Below are 17916 nucleotides of genomic sequence, written 5' to 3'. Positions count from 1 at the left end.
AATCAGAGATGGCAAGAAGCCAATTTGCCCATGTCGTTACTTCCTCTTGGTTTATCCTGAGGTTCAAAGCTCCACCAAACCAAATCAACTTCACCCAAGGACATAGAAGGAAAAGGTGCTCAATCGATTCCTTACGCGAATTGCATAGAGGGCATAGAGGTGATGGAGAGGATCATCTTTTAAATAAGTTCACCATCGTAGCAATAGCCGCATGAAGATTTTTCACATAAAGCACCTGATTTTTGGTGTACTCTTCAGATTCTACACCATTTTCCACAGCGAATTTGGGATGGAAGCATATGTGGAAGACCTCAGGTTTCTTTGGGGTCGGTTCCTTGAATGGGCCCAATGTACCCGAATTTGACCAAGTAGTTCCTCTTTTTATCAAAAGGCCAATATGAGTCTCCAAGATCGAATAAAACTCCCTGTCCGACACAAATGGTTTTAAAAAGTCAATGTCCCATTCCCCAGTTTCTGGGCAAATCAAAGATTCAACCATTATGTTACGTATGACCTACATCGTGCCCAAATGAGAAGGCCTACCCGAGGGAATGGATGGGAGCCATCGATCAACCCATATTCGGACCTCTTTACCATTCATAATCTGCCAATGTGATCCCCCAAGTAGGATATCTCTTTCGGCGAGTAGGTTGGACTAAGCCCAAAAAGCTCTCCCACCCACTTTGCATCGAGGAAAAAACAATTAAGGAAGTAGCGAGCTTTAAGCACCAATGCCCACAGAGAATTCGGTTCAATAATCAGTCTTTAAGATTTGTTAGCTAGTAAGGCATCATTGAAATCCACAAAACTCCTCAAACCTAGGCCCTTTTCTGCTTTCGAGCTACCCAATTTTTCCTTTGATACCCGGTGAATACGATTCTCACCTCTTTTTTGCCCCCACCAAAATTTTTGAGATCATTGCATCTAACTCATTGCATAGAGACGTAGGGAATTTAAATAGATTCATCGAGTATGCCGGAATTACATATGCCACTGCCTTTATCAGAACCTCATGCCCAGCTCGTGATAAGGTAGATTGCTTCCACCCTTGAATTTTCCCCAGTAGTCTTCCCTTTACATATGCCAATCCACATTTCTTCAAACGACCCAAGATGGCATGAACTCCTAGGTACAGACTCGGGTCCACAACCATGTCCATGCCAAGAATGTCGGCCAACTCTTCTGATAAGACCGCTAGGACGTTTCCCCCGAAAAAAAACACTTAATTTTAGCTTGTTAACTTGTTGTCCCGAAGCCGAGCAATAGGCATCAATTAATTGGATAAGTGTCTGCAATTTTCCTTTTCCGCCTTCAAGAAGATAATGGTGTCATCTGCAAAACTGATGTAGGAGATAGTCACACGGGTTGGGTTCATCTGCACCCCCTCAATCCACTTCCGTTCACTGGCCTGTTGAATAAGAAGTGAAAATACTTCACTAACCAAGAGGAATAAATATGGGGATAATAGGTCCCCTTGGCGAAAACCACGTGAGGGAGCAAATTTTGAGTCGGGCTGTCTGTTAAGGAGAATGGCAAAGTTCACCGATAAAATGCATCCCTTTATGAGACTTCTCCATCGATTGTCAAAACCCATCTTTTCCATCACCGCCAATAAGAAATCCTACTCCACTCTATCATAAGCCTTGTGCATATCCAACTTGATTCCAAGCTCAAATTTACATTTTGTCTTTCTCATTTTAAGGAAATGGAAGATCTCATTCGCGATACCGATATTATCTTGTATTTGTCTTTCAACCACAAATGCATTTTGGGTAGAGAAGATCAAGTCTGGCAAAAGAGGTTTGATACGGTTTGTCATAACCTTCAAAGGGACCTTGTATGAGTAATTGCATAAGCTAATGGGGTGAAACTGCGAAACAAATTCGGGATTTTGCACTTTCGAAATCAACACTACATGAGTAGCATTTATCCGGTTAGGATTCTAAGTGTCATTCATCAAGTCCCCAATTAATTCATTCCCATCCTTTGCTATGGTGTCCCAATAAGAGTGGTAGAATATAACTTGAAAGCCATCTGGTCCTGGGGCCTTTAGACCCCCCCATCTGCATTGTCGCATCTTTTATCTCTTCAACTAAAATCGAGTTTGTGAGGGATTCGTTGATTTCATCAGTAACCTTTGGGGTGATACAATTTAGGATGTCTCCCCAGTCCTGCTGCCCTGTCAAAGTGAACAGATCAATGAAGTGATTGTCAATTATGTGTCGAACCTGATTTGGATTGTCCACCCAATCCCCACTACCATTCTTTAACGATACCATTTTGTTCATCCTTCGTCTATGCAGAGTAGATTGATGGAAGAACGTGGTGTTGGCATCCCCTTTCTTAAGCTATTTAACTCTTGATCTTTGCTGCCAAAAACTCTCATCTTGACTCCATAGATGGTCCACTGTTTTTGACAATGCATCAATTTTTTGAAAATTACCTCTCTAATCTTCTTGTAGACTCCTCAATTGGTTCATCATCTCCTGGATTTGCCAACCTCGCTGCTTGAACTTGTCTCTGGTCCAAATTATTAATCTAGAACGATAATCATTTATCTTCATATTCCATCGTTCCAAGGTGTTTCCATCATGGGGATTTGCCCAACATCTTTTCACAATTTCTCGGCAATCTGCTTCCTTCGTTCATAAAGCCTCAAAGCGAAAGAGTTTTTTTCCCTTCCCAGCATTCGGTTCACATTAAACTAAAACAGGGCAATGGTCAGACTCTAAAACAATGTCGTGGGTGACTGTAGTATTAGGTCATAGCACCTGCCAACACCCATTAATTAACCCCCGATCGAGTCGAGCCTCCACCAACTGCCCATTTCTAGTTCCTCTCTAGGTGAATTTAAGATTGTTAAACTCCAAATCCATAACCTCCAGCTTAAACATCAACTCCTCCAGGTATCTTGGCCTATTATATCTAACTTCTACACCTCCTAACTTCTCATGGTCCTACAAGAATTCATTAAAATCACCACCACAAATCCATGGGATGTTGTACGGGTTAAATGTATGAATCATTCCCCTCCAAAAGTCCACATTCTCAGCCCGATAAGAGGTTCCATAAACTCCCATGAATCGAAACACACACTAAAAGTCAACACAGCTGCATCTAACATCAATAAAGATTTTCAAGGACTCCATTACTTCCACTTTCAACAAATCATCCCACCAGAGACTCAAACCACCAGCTCTCCCTACTAGAGCGACATTGAAACCATTAGAGTAACCCACACGCCGCCTAACCCCTTATATTCTATGATCTCTCATTTTAGTTTCTGAAAGAAAGATCATAGACAACCTGTGTTTCCTGATTAGCCATGTAGGACTCGGATTACCATGTCCAACCCAAGACCACGTAATTCCAAAAAAGATGTATCATAATGACTGTGCGGCTGCTAAAAGCCAGCCGCCACCACCTCGAGATAAGTTTCTCGTTTTTCTTGCCAACAGGGTTTGTTTCTCACCCGCAAAGATCTCCTCCATGTATCCTCACATATCATGATACTCTACCAGGACTTCATGCAGTTCCTCCTCCACATAGATCGCTCTCTCCATCATCAGGGTTTCCCTTATGCTCATTTTCCTTAGTTTTTCTGTAGCGTTCTCCTTTCTCTCATTTATTCTTCTATTCTCTTCCTCTGTTTTTGCTTTTTTCTGTGGGTAGTGCACCATCTCTTTGCTTTTAATTTCCAACTCCTTCTTGGCACTGCTACCACTATCTTCCTTCTGAATAGCATAACCACTCTCTCTAAAAATTATCTTCATACTTGTCACTGCCCCCTCCTTCCCCCCCCCCCCCCCCCCCCCAATTTTATCTGTGGAATATGGGTTTGAGTCTAAGGCACAATAACTACTCCCTCAATCTAAGTGTAAATTTCTTCATGAATTTCCTCAATCATGACCGTAGGATTTCTTCCTTGCTCACTGTGCATCTCCACGGTCTCAAGGCCAATGACAAAGCGATGGTTCAACAGAGGCCTGCATCCTTCCATTATCCACTGGGTCAGGTTGAAATTATATCTTTCGCTCATTCTCTACAATTTATGCCACCTTTTTTTTTTTTTCCTTTGTCCTGATGCAATATCGCTGGGTTGGGTGTTATTTACTCCTTCTGTGCTAGCATCCCTGATAATGACCTTCGTATGTCGCTAACTAGGAAGCCTGGATCCTACTCTTGTTGCACCAACATACCTTCGTCCCCCGAAGTAATAGCTATAGGTCTTGGAGATTCTATAATATCTTGAATTGGTGTTGCTTTTGTCCACTCTCCATACCTTGTCGTACCTCTCTTCATGGGTTCAAATGAACATTCACTGTTATAGTGTCCAATTCTGTAACAACCCAAAATTTCTAATTCGGAAGCCAAACACACAGGTAGGCCACAATAAAATAATGGTTAATTATAATTCTAACTAACCACACTAAAACAAATAATCATTTTGTTTAATTTATGGTTGCATCTAACATTCTCGTTAGATTGCCTATGTATCCTAAACAAAGGGGTCAAGCCATTCGTAGTTCACCTTATGCTTCCAGAACAACATATTAAAATTTCATTCCGATCCAATGGTCAGATCTCCGCCAATCACGAAATCAAGTGGGGGTCAACTATTTATTTTACAAACTTGCAAATCCAATTCGGGAAGATCTGTACATCGAATTCTCGATTCATAAGTTCCTAAGTTCCTCAAAAATTACGTATGATGAGGTCTCAAAGTTTAAAGACAATCCAACGGTCGAATCGTCGATTCACAAATTGATCAAGTAAGGTATCATAGTGAATTTAGGTTCAAACAATCAACCTACGTCATACAAATATCAAAACTAAATCAAGACATCGAATTCAACCTAAAAATAACATTGACGGCCCTCTAGCCATGTGCCGCAGTGGATGGCAATCAGCCACCCCAACTCACCGGAAAATTTCAACTATTTCTAAACATTCTCAAAATTTACAAAAATGAAGATCTCAAGAAGGGGAACAATTTTCATACATGGGCCGAAGTCCAATTCGGCTGGGAAGTGGCCTAAAAATCACATGAAAAGGTCGGGTGGCTGGAATCTTTCAAGCCTCGCCGCTCCTCCATCGAAGGTCCGTGACCATGATTTTTGTCAGGTTTTACTCCTACAAGGAATGGCTACCAAACCTAGGTGGTGTGACACCATATTTGATGTTGGAGTTGGAGGTACCAATTATAGGGTTTCGGCGAAACCGTAGAGGTTCTCGGGCTTTCTCTGTTAATCCTAGTAACCCATACGTGAAATTAAGGGGAAGAATTGACTGGGTTCAAAGAGAGGACCATTTTGGCACCAGCCCCAATGTCAATAATGGTCAGAATAGGGAGATAAGACCGGATCGGGTCAACGAGTCAAAGGGATCCGGTTCTCTTTCTGTATTCTCCCTTCTCTAATTTCCCTCCCTTCCTTCGTTTCTCATTGGGCAGCCACCATCACTCCCACTCTCCTTTCTCTCCTTCTTGTTCCATCTCAACCACACATGTGGCACTCCCATTGCTCCAGATTTTCTGGAGCCTTCCAAAATAAATAGCAAAGTGACTATTTTGCCCTCAACTTCAATTGTTAATAACTTCCTCGTTATAATTCCTTTTCGTGAACGGTTTTCGCCTACACCCTCGTAGGATCAAACTCTATCCATATATGTCAAGAAATACGATAAAATATACGAGGATAAAATACATCCTCATAAAATTATGTTTTCATCAACGAGGGGCATCTTCTACTTATCGATAAATTTTTCTACATTTTCATATATTTTAAATTTTCTAGGGTATTACAAATTCTACCACATCAATAACAAAAGTCTTTTAATCTTTCATACCAAAACTCAATCCAAGTATCATTATTATTGTCTCTTGGGAGCCAACACCCTGTGGTCAAAGGGTTCGAGGTGTTTACAACTACCTTTACTCTCAGGAATCCCCAAGCTTACGCTGGGTCTTCAAATTCCTCAAACTCCCCAATTTTTGTTGCTAGACGCCTCACATTTTCTTTCGATTTGAGATATGGTGGTACACCTCTAATTTGTACCCAAAAGGAGACAACTTCCTTTTTAACTTTCTCCAGTGCTCGCTCTTATGGTCATATTTTAACAGAAAATTTCTGTTTCATGACTACCCACAGCACCTGGTTTAGAATTTTAGCAGCAATACTTTCATCTTAGACAATGATAATAAAGGTATTGTCTCTGGCCCACTTGAGTTCTACTTCCCCCATCTCCTTCCAACAGGATCTAAGGATATTTCTAACCCTCTATTTGTTGAGGGTTTGTTAACCAACACTATACCCACTAATTTGACCCATTTCTCCATTGTGGATCTAAGGATCCATATTCCTCTCAAGGTGGACCACCAATTCCTCCATTTTTGCTCCTACCATTTGTCTCTGGGTATGAGTTATTTCACACACAACTTGAACAGATGTGTACGAAAGGTAGACTGTTAAGGCTCTACCCAGATTTTCACTCTGTTTTTTGTCTTCTCTCATTCGCACCTCACAGCTTTTTTACTCGAGTTGTAAGTACACAATGACCACAAACATAATAACCGAAGGTTGTATACTTCTATTAATTCCTAATATGAAAAGTATTTTTCCATTAATGCCCAATTTAATGGTAGCTGAGTAATTAGCCTTTACATTTGACGAAGTGAGTAGTTGGAGATATTCATGTGTCTTTCCCTTGCCAAAGTTTGGTTAGAGTAATTTATGCTTATTCCCTTTGCCGTGGTTTCCTAATCTACCAGCCTCAGTCGGGTTTCCTTTGCATTTATCTATGATGGGTGGGGTTCTAATCCTTCTTCTACCTACCATCATTGCTGATGTGACCATGCAAGCCCAAGATCTGATCTGGATAAGGGAATGACTTGACAAGGAGAATGGATTTGGTATAAATGTGCACAAAAAGGGATCAAAGGAATAAGGATTTAGAGATAAGTGAGATGGAAAGGGGATCTAGAATTATGGGGGGAAAATGAGTGGTTGGAAAAAGTTAATAGAAGAATAGGGATTTAGAGACAAGTGAGATAGAAAGGGGGTTTGGAATTATATGGGCAAAAGGAAGTGGTTGGAAGAACTTAAAAGTGCAACAGTAAAAGTTCAAACAGTTGTTTGTAACTGGGACATCTCGCTAACGCTCGTAGAGGAAGAGAATTGCTCTCATGGTGGAAGGGTTCTCACGGAGAAGAGAAGGGCTCTCACAGAGGAGAGAACTTTTTTCAGGGGAGGAGAGAAATTGTTACTGCTTTATTTGACCTTGGGAGGAAAGTCGATTATGGGTTGTCCATCTCCCTCTTTCTCTTCTTGTCATAACCTACATTATCCAACAAAATTGATCTTTTTAAGTGATCTGGCTACAATAGTAGATATCACTCAGTGGTGCAATTTTTATAGCAAAATGAAAGATCCAAACATTGCAAAGATCCGTTAAATCTCTATATGCAAGTCCTAATCGTTAATTTTTTAGACCACTCATAGGTATGTACCACAAAATAAAAATTTCTAATTAAGCTAGATTTATTGTCATAACCTACATTATTCAACAATATCAATCTATTTAAACCATGATATTGACAAAATGCGAAAATACTCCCGAAAGATAAGTGGTATAGTAATGTTCCTTTTTAAATTAGATCTGAAGCAAAAAAGAAATAGGTGATTTATTGGTTCAATAATCCTTATAACACGGAGTGGAGCCATTAGAAAGAAGTGATTGGTCAAAGGTTGAGAATAGGCGTGGGCGTGGGTTGGTTTGGGTCGGTTTTGGGCCAAAGTTGAAACCAAACCGACCTAGTCAGTTGGGCCAAAATTGCAAACCAAAACCAACCAAGCTGAGTCTAAAACTGATCAGGTCGGTTAACTGACAATGAGGGGTTGGTTTTCATCGATTCTCAGTTTGTTTAAAGTTGCAAATACATAACAAGTTCTCTCCCAAAAGCTACATAATGTAGCAACAATATGAGTTATTGCTCAAAGGAAAGCACAAATGAAGCAACCCAAAGAGAGCATCAAAGCAGCAGCTGCTGCCTTCTCCAAATGGTCTTTGATGTTCTCCTTAAAATGGACTTTTAAACTAAACAGGTTTTGTTTTCATCTGGTGGAAACACAGTACTCGTAAATAACTAACCATTTATATTATTACATGCATTAATTATAATTAAAAAAATAAAATTAAATATATGCTGGTCGATTTGGTTGATTGCACCCTAAGAATTTCGGGAACCAATTTCGAAACCGATTAAGGTTAGTGAGATTCGGTTTAAACACCGAGAAATTACATAAAAATAAAATAAAATAAAATAAAAAATAAAAAATAAAAAAAAACCAAACCAAACCAAGCTACTGGTGTGGTTCAAACAATTCAATTGGTTTTTTGAATGCCCAGCCCTAGTTGAGAATGGGAATTGAACTCTATGAGATTCAATCTCATGTTCCTCAATAGCTCAGTTGTTGAGTGGTCGTTAACTACTAGTCGCGAAGTGCATACTCTTTGAAATGCAAATAACAATTTCTTTATTTTTATTGGAATAAAATTATAGGCTAGCCATCAGAGTAAGTCCACCCCATCCAAATGGGCTAGCCCAAACTCCCCCAAAACAACCTAGGCCCCTTAAAACCCACTCCACCCCCCACCCAATAGGCTGGCCCAAAGTTCACCCAAGCTTCTAGGGCAACCCATAATGGATTGAGTGAGGAACCGGCCCATCTGACGTCATGCGTAACGTCAGCATAATGTCAACCATGGGCTAAGTTTTTTTTTTTTGCCGCTGGCGCGTGGGCACGTGTTTCCGATAGCTCGCAGAGAAGGGGCCCGCACTGCAGGCACACTAACTAGGACACTAGAATTGGGCCACATGGCGCGGCGATATCGTTGGATTTCCGGCTAGTTTTCTAGACCATTGGATTTCCAACAATAAAAAAAAATTGATTGAAATTTAACGAATAATGACATAGCAAAGTTTGGACCATTCAATTTCCAAATCAATGGTCCAAGTTTTTCGGCCAAAAAACATTTTTAAAAAAAATGTCAGAAATCTTACCATTGGCCAAGTAATAAAAAAATATGTAATTTATGTAATTTCGTATTTATTTTTAATATTTTATTTAATTTCTTATTTATTTTAGTTTATGTAATTTTGTATTTATTTTTAGTACTATATGTAATTTCTTATTTATTAAATTGGGTATCTTACTTAAATCGGTAAAATTCTACTTAAAAATTTATCCACAAAAATTATACTTTCGAAAATGACACGTGGCGTAAGATGATTAGTTAAAAATCTGATCTGAAATTAAAAATAAAATTATTTTTTATTATTTTATAAAAAAAAAAAATTATTATTATTTTAATACTAATTGACTAGACTCTTGCCCAGCCTAGCTCATTTTTTAGAAGTAGAGATGCACTTAGCCAATTACTATTATTGCAATCAATTACTATTCATTTGGGTGGATTAAATGGATTCATTTTTTAAAGGTGGAGTTGTTGTCAAGTTCTTAGAAGTTGTTTTGATACCAACATAACGCTTCTTCGCAGGCACAGTACCAAGTTCACTTTACCACCACAATTTTTCTAACAAAACAACCCACATCCAAATTTGCCTTACATGCCAAGATGCCAAGTTTTATAGCCCACAGTCGGTTGCACCTACAACGCTTATGACAACGAAAAATTTGCTTTTCTGTAAATCAAAGATCCCCATACGTTAACATTGACTACCTTATAAATCCCTGCCATAACCGACAAACCGTGCATCAAATAACATTGACTACCTATTGGAAGTTGCCGAATGGATATTAGGGTTTCCTGCATGGTTATGAGTCCGGTTCCCTTGTGATTAGTTGTCAACTTCCTAATCTAAGTTGTCAACTCCCTTAATTCAAGGAGTTGTTATTTAGCTTCCCAAAGTGATTTGTATAGATCTCAAGGATGGGTTGTCATCCTCACTTTAGCTAAGTCATGGGCTAAAGTGATGGTCTTAACCCTACTCTCTTGTCTTCCCATACCTTGTCATTTCCCTTACCTCTTTTGTCAACCTTCTTGCTTGTAAGAGCTTCTTTACTTGTAATTAAGTTTTTTGCTTTCCCACTTGTTAGGGCAGTTTTTTAGGGATTGTGTTTGCCTACAATTCTTGTAGCTTTCTTTTTGACTCTCTATAAGAGTGGTCTTCTTTTTCTTGCAATATTCATAATGAGTGAAATACAATTCAACCTTTGAAAATCAACATGGTATCAGAGCAGGGAAATTAACCTGCTTCTGCTATACTGCTATCCGAGAGTATTCAATCTCCAAAATGTCTGAAGACAATCCATTAGCATCAGAAGCTGATAGCTCCCCAGAGCTTTCCTCCGTGAATGTGCATGAGATGGACGTCAACCCAAATCAAAGGTTAAGCTCAGTCGTACTGAATGAGTTTAATTACTTGCCATGGTCAAGAGCTGTGTCTTTGGCGCTGGGTGGCAGGTCCAAGTTAGGGTTCATAAATGGAAGCATCAAAGTACCTGATACTTCCTCACCAAACTATGAATCCTGGCTTAGCAAGGATCAGCTAGTTATGTCATGGCTCTTGAATTCCATGGAACGAAAGTTAGCTGAAATATTCAGCAACTCAGAATCCTCGTATCAACTATGGGAAGCGGTCAAGAAAATGTATGGTAGCCAGAATAATGCTGCTAGGGTTTTTCAATTAAAGAAGGACATCTCCGATCTGCAACAAGATGGTAAGCCATTTGTGCAACTCCTAGGAAGCATGAAAAACATGTGGAACGAGTTAGAAATCTATCGTCCTCATACGACCGATGCAGCATTGCTACAAAAGAGAGCAGAAGAAGACAAGATATTCCAACTCTTGTCTAGTCTTGACTCAACATATGAAGATCTATGATGTCACATGCTCATGAACACTGAACTTCCTTCCTTCACCAGTGTGTGTGCAATGATTCAACGTGAAGAAGTAAGGAGGAAAGTCATGAACATGAGTACAATGTCTAACATCCTGAGGCTAGGGCATATATAACCAACGAAAGAAAGTACAAAGGAAAACATCCGCACTTGAAGTGTCAACACTGCAACAATACAGGTCATGTTAAAGACACATGCTGGATTTTACATCCAGAGTTAAAGCCTGACTTCATGAAGGACAACAAGGGCGTACAAAGGGTGAACCGTACTCCACATCGAGTAAATCATGCGTCTACCTCCATCTCCAATAGGTCAGATCCATTCAAGAACTTCACAGCAAACCCAGCAGAACTCATGAATGAGTTTATGTCGTACCTTCAAGGCAAGAAATGAGAGGCTGGAATTGACCGTACAGATAGCATGGAAGAAGGGACCTCGACAGCATTGTTAGGCAAGTTTGCAGGTTTCTTGGCAGACACAAAACCTGTACCCCAAGAGGACATGCAAGGTATCATGAAAGCCTTTAAAACTGCTCTTAAATTAAATATGTTGCATGATTTTTGGGTTGTAAATTCAGGTGCTACAAATCATATGACCAACCATGTGTCTAAATCTCAAAAGTTTGAAAATTTGACAAAGCCTTCTCAAGTTTCAATTGCAAATGGAAAGCATGTAAAGGTTTTAGGAAAAGAAAAGATAATGTTGATGTCTGATGAAATTGAATCAATAGCTTTGTATGTTCCTTCCTTCCCATTTCAACTTCTATTTGTGGGAAGGATCACAAATACCTTGAATTGCTTAGCCATTTTTTCTCCTCACAATGTGATTTTTCAGGATTATGCCACCAAAAAGACAATTGGTGAAGGGTTTTATTTAGATGGTCTCTATTACATGTCAAAGAGCAATCCCAGAGGGTGTCAAGCCAAGTTCAACTCCATTCACGATAATCAATTGTGGCATCAACGTTTAGCTCACCCTTCCTCACCCATTTTGTCATCTTCATTTCCAAACTTAGGAAAGGATGCTATTTTTTGTGAAACATGCCACTTGTCTAAGGCCACTAGATTACCTTTTAACTCTTCTTTGTCTAGGACTAGTAAGTGTTTTGAACTAGTTCATTCAGATGTATGGGGACCAACTAGTGAATCTTTTGATGGCTACAAGTATTTTGTGATTTTTGTGGATGATTTTTCTCGAGTCACATGGTTGTATCTTCTAAAGTCTAAGAATGAAGTTACAGAAGTGTTTAAGGACTTCCATAACCTTGTTAAAAACCATTTCTCATCTCAAATTCAAACCTTACGATCTAACAATGGCACCGAATACATGTCCCATATCATGAAACAATATTTGAGCACTCATGGCATCATGCATCAAACAAGTTGCGTTGGAACCCCTCAACAAAATGGGGTAGCTGAACGTAAAAACCGTGACCTACTTGAGAAAACAAGAGCACTAATGCTGCAAATGAATGTACCAAAGAGTTTTTGGTCCCAAGGTGTTATGGCAGCTGCATATATCATCAATAGGTTACCTAGCCGAGTCTTGGAATTCAAGTTTCCCCTAGAAGTCCTGAAAGGAAGGAAAATTGATCTCTCGCATCTTAGAGTGTTTGGTTGCATCTATTTTGTGCATGTTCAATCTAATCACCGAGCTAAATTAGATCCTAGAGCTGCTAAATGTATCTTCCTTGGTTACTCATCTACTCAAAAGGGATATAGGTGTTATAATCCCCAACTAAGGAGAGTGTTTGGGTCCAAAGACGTTCGATTTCATGAGACTACCCCTTTTTTTGACAAGACAAGTGAAATCATAGATCAAGGGGATGACATCTTGGACTTGTTCCCATTACCAAGAATCGAACATGAGGGTCCGCAACAACGAGAGCTCAGTCATGCCAACACTGATGCTTATCTCAATGATGATAACCATGAAGGCTCTCATCCTAATGGTTCCATGCATGATGATGGCAGCGGCAACCAAGAAAACCTTCAAAGTGTGGCTGAAAATTTAATGAGAGTGAGCCAACTCTCCCAGAACCTCGACGCAATCCTTGGCGTGATAGGTAGCCTCCCACAAGGTTTCAAGATTTTGACATATATAAACCGAGGCATCCAATATCAAATTATGTGTCGTATCAAAAGGTGACTCTATCACATGCTGCCTTCCTTAACACCATCTCCAGTCACAATGAGCCTCAAAACTTCCATGAGGCTAATAATCATGCTGTGTGGCAAGAAGCAATGCGAGATGAACTCAAAGCTCTAGACCAACACAACACCTGGAGCATTACCAAACTCCAAAAGGAAAAAGGGCAATGGGTTGCAAATGGATCTATAAGATCAAGTTTAATTCTGATGGTTCAATTGAGAGGCATAAAGCCAGGCTAGTGGCTCGCGGATTCACTCAAACATTTGAGGTGGACTACAAAGAAACATTTGCTCCTGTTGCAAAAATGAACTCAGTTAGGGTTGTATTGTCTATTGTTGTCAATAAGGGTTGGTCCATGTACCAAATGGACGTGAAGAACGCCTTTCTACATGGTGATCTTGAAGAAGAAGTCTACATGCGATTGCCCCCCGGACATCCTCAAAGTCAGGACCCTGATTTGGTGTGTAAGTTACATAAGTCTATTTATGGACTGAAGCAATCGCCTCATGCTTGGTATGCTAAACTAAGTTCAGTTCTTCATAGTGCTGGTTTCAAAAGGAGTGGTGTCGATTCATCATTATTCGTTCGCACTGGAGCTGGTAGGAAATTAGTTGTGTTGATATATGTGGATGACTTAATAATTACAGGTGATAATGCTGCAGAGATCTCCAAACTCAAACAGTCACTTCAACAATGATTTGCGATTAAAGACCTTGGGGTGTTAAAATATTTCCTTGGGATCGAAATGGCATCTTCTCATAAGGGTTTATTTCTTAATCAACGGAAATACGTCATGGATCTCCTCAAGGATGCTAGTATGAGTGATGCTAAGCCTGCCATTACTCCTCTCAATAGCAAGCTCAAACTTAACTTGGAAGGAACTCCACTTTCGAATATCAGCTCCTATCAGAGGCTTGTTGGTAAGTTGATCTACCTAATGATCACCAGACCAGACATCTCATATGCAGTGAGTATTTCCAGTCAATTCATGCACTCTCCCACCACCGAGCATTTGAACCTTGTAAAAAGGATCTTACGTTACTTAAAAGGGTCTGTTGGTCGTGGTATTCTCATGACAAAGAACAACCACACTCACATCATGGGGTACTGCGATGCAGATTGGGCAGGAAATGCCATCGATCGCAAGTCCACAAGTGGTTACTGCACCTTTGTTGGTGGAAACTTGGTCACCTGGAAAAGTAAGAAGCAAACTGTCATCGCCAGATCCAGTGCCGAAGCTGAGTATCGTGCAATGGCTTCACCAGCGTGTGAGTTGATCTGGCTCAAGGGTCTTCTGTGTGATTTAGGGTTTCCTGCAACCCTTCCTATGTCCCTATTCTGTGACAACCAGGCCGCCATGCATATAACATCCAATCCCGTGTTTCACAAACGAACGAAACACATTGAGGTTGACTGCCATTACGTTCGTGAATAGGTGCAATCGCAAGTAATCCAGACACATTACACAAGAAGCTCCAACCAATTGGCTGACATTTTCACAAAGCCCTTAGCTTCTCATCACTTTCAACGGCTTCTGTCCAAGCTTGGATCCATCAACCTTCTAGATCCAGCTTGAGGGGGAGTATTGGAAGTTGCCTAATGGATATTAGGGTTTCCTGCATGGTTATGAGTCCGGTTCCCTTGTGATTAGTTGTCAACTTCCTAATCTAAGTTGTCAACTCCCTTAATTCAAGGAGTTGTTATTTAGCTTCCCAAAGTGATTTGTATAGATCTCAAGGATGGGTTGTCATCCTCACTTTAGCTAAGTCATGGGCTAAAGTGATGGTCTTAACCCTACTCTCTTGTCTTCCCATACCTTGTCATTTCCCTTACCTCTTTTGTCAACCTTCTTGCTTGTAGGAGCTTCTTTACTTGTAATTAAGTTTTTGCTTTCCCACTTGTTAGGGCAGTTTTTTAGGGATTGTGTTTGCCTACAATTCTTGTAGCTTTCTTTTTGACTCTTTATAAGAGTGGTCTTCTTTTTCTTGTAATATTCATAATGAGTGAAATACAATTCAACCTTTGAAAATCAACACTACCTTATAAATCCCCGCCATAACCGACAAACCGTGCATCTAACTTTCTGGTAACAACATAGGGCGATGAGATCAAGAAAACCGTGCAATAGTACAAGCAACAGTAAGGTTTTATAAATGTAAGGGAAGCAAGAAGCAAATGTCGCTTATCTGCCACTGTACAATTTAACAAGCAGCTCACCTCCAGCTGCTGGCCAATCTTTTCAGGCATAAAACTCTGTATAGAGAAATGAAAAATATTAACATCTGCATCCCACACCCACACCCACCTTCATCCACCCCTTGATACAGTTTATCTCTCGCCTTTCAGCAAATTGTACATCAGTCAAAAGCTATCCCTATCACAATAGTAGAATGCAATTCACAATTTTTTGAGGCCAAGGTATCTTTCCTCATTCAATAAAAAACATCGATATTCAATAAGAGAGCACATCAATAATGAATTTTTACCTAAATAGAAAGTATATGATTAAGAAGAAAACCACAAAATATGCCACAGGTACACACGTTCTCCGGCTTGATTTTTTCTCAAATACCTACAAAGCAAATAACTTGATCTCTCAGCCAATTGCCCGTAAGTGATAACACAAAAAGGAAAAAAGGGAGAAGTGAGGTTTAGGTACCATTTTAAATCTATCCATTGTTCCAGACAATATACCCCTTGACACATCCATGCTATTGCCCTGGTTTTACAGGATAATCAAACAAGTTCAAACATATAAACAATATCTAGAGAAACAGAAATATCTAACAAGCAGAGTACGTTTAATAAGTAGAAGCATACCATTCGGTCAAGCAAGCGATTATGGCTCTCCACCTCTTCATGAATATCACCTGTTAACTGTAAATAAAACATTTTTATTTTGTAAGATTAAAGACTGATCAACCCGAACCCACATCCATACCATTGCATTAATATACAATCAACTACAACTTCAACTTCACTTTCTGTAAGAAGAACAATATCTAGCATCAGATCTTATGCATCAGGCATGCTGTTCTTATAAATTTAGTTATTAACAGTCACATGAAAGTCTGTAATTCTGAATGTTCTACTACCACTTTTAAATTAATACACTATAAATGTTTGAAAGTCTTAAGCAGTCTTCACATTATGGCAACAGAATATATTACCCACTGTCTAAAACAGCATGGCTCATATCAACTTATACAATGTTACGTTAAGATATTTTCATGTCTAATAGAATATAAAACATGTTAAGATATTTATGAAACAAAGGTAATTCAGCCAGTAAAGATATCTTATATTGCACTCACTCTCTTCAGAAAAACAACTCTATCTTGTAAACTTTGCACGGCTTTGTCATTGTCATGCTCATTAAAGTCATGGGAGTATGAGGAGGAGGCCCTAAGACCACCTTCCTCAAGGCCATCTAAAAGAGACGCTTTGGAGGAACGGTGCTCCCTACAAAAAGAGCAAACATAGTCAAGTATTATACAAATGTACCTAGGAAACCACAAACAACTGCTCGTAATTAATGAGTTCTTGCTACAATGCAATACCGGCTCAAAACTACAACATATTAGGAGTTGACACCAGTATCTTGAACTATACGCAAAAACGTGACAGTGCGAATGAACTTAAAAATTGTCCTAGCAACAGTTTGTGGCACGGTTTCTAACTAAAGCAAAACTTTTCTAACTAAAACGAAACTAACACGTTTAATAAAGTTAATAAACGCATAATAGTACTACGAAAAAACGAAGAAACATGAAGTTTGTAGTATTTCTGTACTGCGAAAGATTAAGGCAAAGTACCAAAGAACTGGAGAAAGACAGTTAATCATATATTCGGACCCAACAAGCACAAGTCTAAGGGATCGGAATCTCGAACGATGATCACAGCTTATAACTTCAAAATTTCACCAGTTTTACACAAATTGCAAATCAACACCTTGTCCCCGTTTTCACAGATTTCCGTCCGACTAATCCGGACTATTAAGAATAGTTCTATCCTCAACTTGTAAACTAATCAAACGGACACTAAATCCAACCTGCATTTTAAATTTACCAAGATTAATGCTTCAGATAATCGCAAGTAGAGCTCGTACTTAGTGCTAATTACAAGATCTAACCAATAAATTTCGAAATTAATAATCCAATTAGCAACACAACATTGCGTGCAGAGAAAAGATAAAATTCTGAAGGTGCGAAAATTCGAGATCTTGATATATAAAATACGTACTTATCAGAGAATACGAACCTTCTGTTACTCATTGACTGCAGCGTTCGCAGATTCGACGTCCTTTTTGCGCCAGTAGGATTTCGAATCGTAAGGACGAAATTGAATGGAAATTTCTGGCAATGGTGTTGGAGAGTGTAATAGTGAAGTTTGAAATGGTTGATCTTCCTCCGTTTGGTTGCTGAGAAAATGTGGGAAAGGAAAGAAAAATGAAGAGGAATTTTGAGGAATTGATTTCAAAGGAACGGAAAGGCGGTTATTGGAGTTCCACGTGGTGCCAGAGGTTGGGCTTGCCGCCAATAGGCTTCTTGGGTTCTTTAGGCCCACCTAGATTTTTTACTCTAAAAAAAAGGATTTTCAAGATCCAAGAGATTGAAAAGAAAAATGTTAGATCGACGGGATTAGAAGTGTCTTCGTAAGCACTTCGAAGGTATGTAAAAGGGATATTTAAATGATTAAATCCTTACTTGCAAGGTGTCATTTGAAATCTCTCATGTGCTTTATTATGTTCATGGATATGGATAACCGTGAAGATCCCTATTTTTTTAACTTAATCAGGCGGATATGGTAATAACACTTTCTGCCTTGAAATCTCCTTGTTTA

General features: G+C 39.4%; 1 protein-coding gene across 2 annotated transcripts; it reads right to left on the bottom strand.

The window, feature by feature from the left end:
* Positions 1 to 15177: 15177 nt before the first annotated feature.
* LOC125477454 (bet1-like SNARE 1-1) lies at positions 15178 to 17525 on the bottom strand. 2 transcript variants are annotated; one of them, XM_048584586.1, is made up of 6 exons: positions 17317 to 17525; positions 16389 to 16536; positions 15895 to 15951; positions 15734 to 15793; positions 15561 to 15646; positions 15178 to 15327 (listed from the first exon to the last, which is right to left on the bottom strand). In XM_048584586.1, the coding sequence occupies exons 1-6, from the start codon at positions 17346 to 17348 to the stop codon at positions 15288 to 15290; spliced, it is 423 nt and encodes a 140-aa protein (XP_048440543.1). In that variant the 5' UTR covers positions 17349 to 17525; the 3' UTR covers positions 15178 to 15287. The 2 variants fall into 2 exon arrangements, with proteins under 2 accessions (XP_048440543.1, XP_048440544.1); XM_048584587.1 differs by having other exon boundaries at positions 17335 to 17525.
* Positions 17526 to 17916: the final 391 nt, after the last annotated feature.

The sequence above is a fragment of a genome, unplaced genomic scaffold, assembly GCF_019419815.1.
Source record: "Pyrus x bretschneideri cultivar Hongxiangsu unplaced genomic scaffold, Pyrus_bretschneideri_v1 Contig21, whole genome shotgun sequence".
NCBI lineage: Eukaryota > Viridiplantae > Streptophyta > Magnoliopsida > Rosales > Rosaceae > Pyrus > Pyrus x bretschneideri.
Note: the sequence above shows the minus strand (reverse complement) of the source record. Positions and strands in the feature narration are given on the sequence as shown.

Bases quoted from the DNA above. Each gene is read 5' to 3' on its own strand.
- LOC125477454 (XM_048584586.1), bottom strand. From the start codon at position 17,348: ATGAGTAACAGAAGGTTCGTATTCTCTGATAA. The intron at 16,537-17,316 runs GTACGTATTTTA...CTCTTTTTGTAG, and splicing joins AGGTTCGTATTCTCTGATAA to GGAGCACCGTTCCTCCAAAG. The intron at 15,328-15,560 runs GTAAAAATTCAT...TTCTCTATACAG, and splicing joins ATCATATACTTTCTATTTAG to AGTTTTATGCCTGAAAAGAT.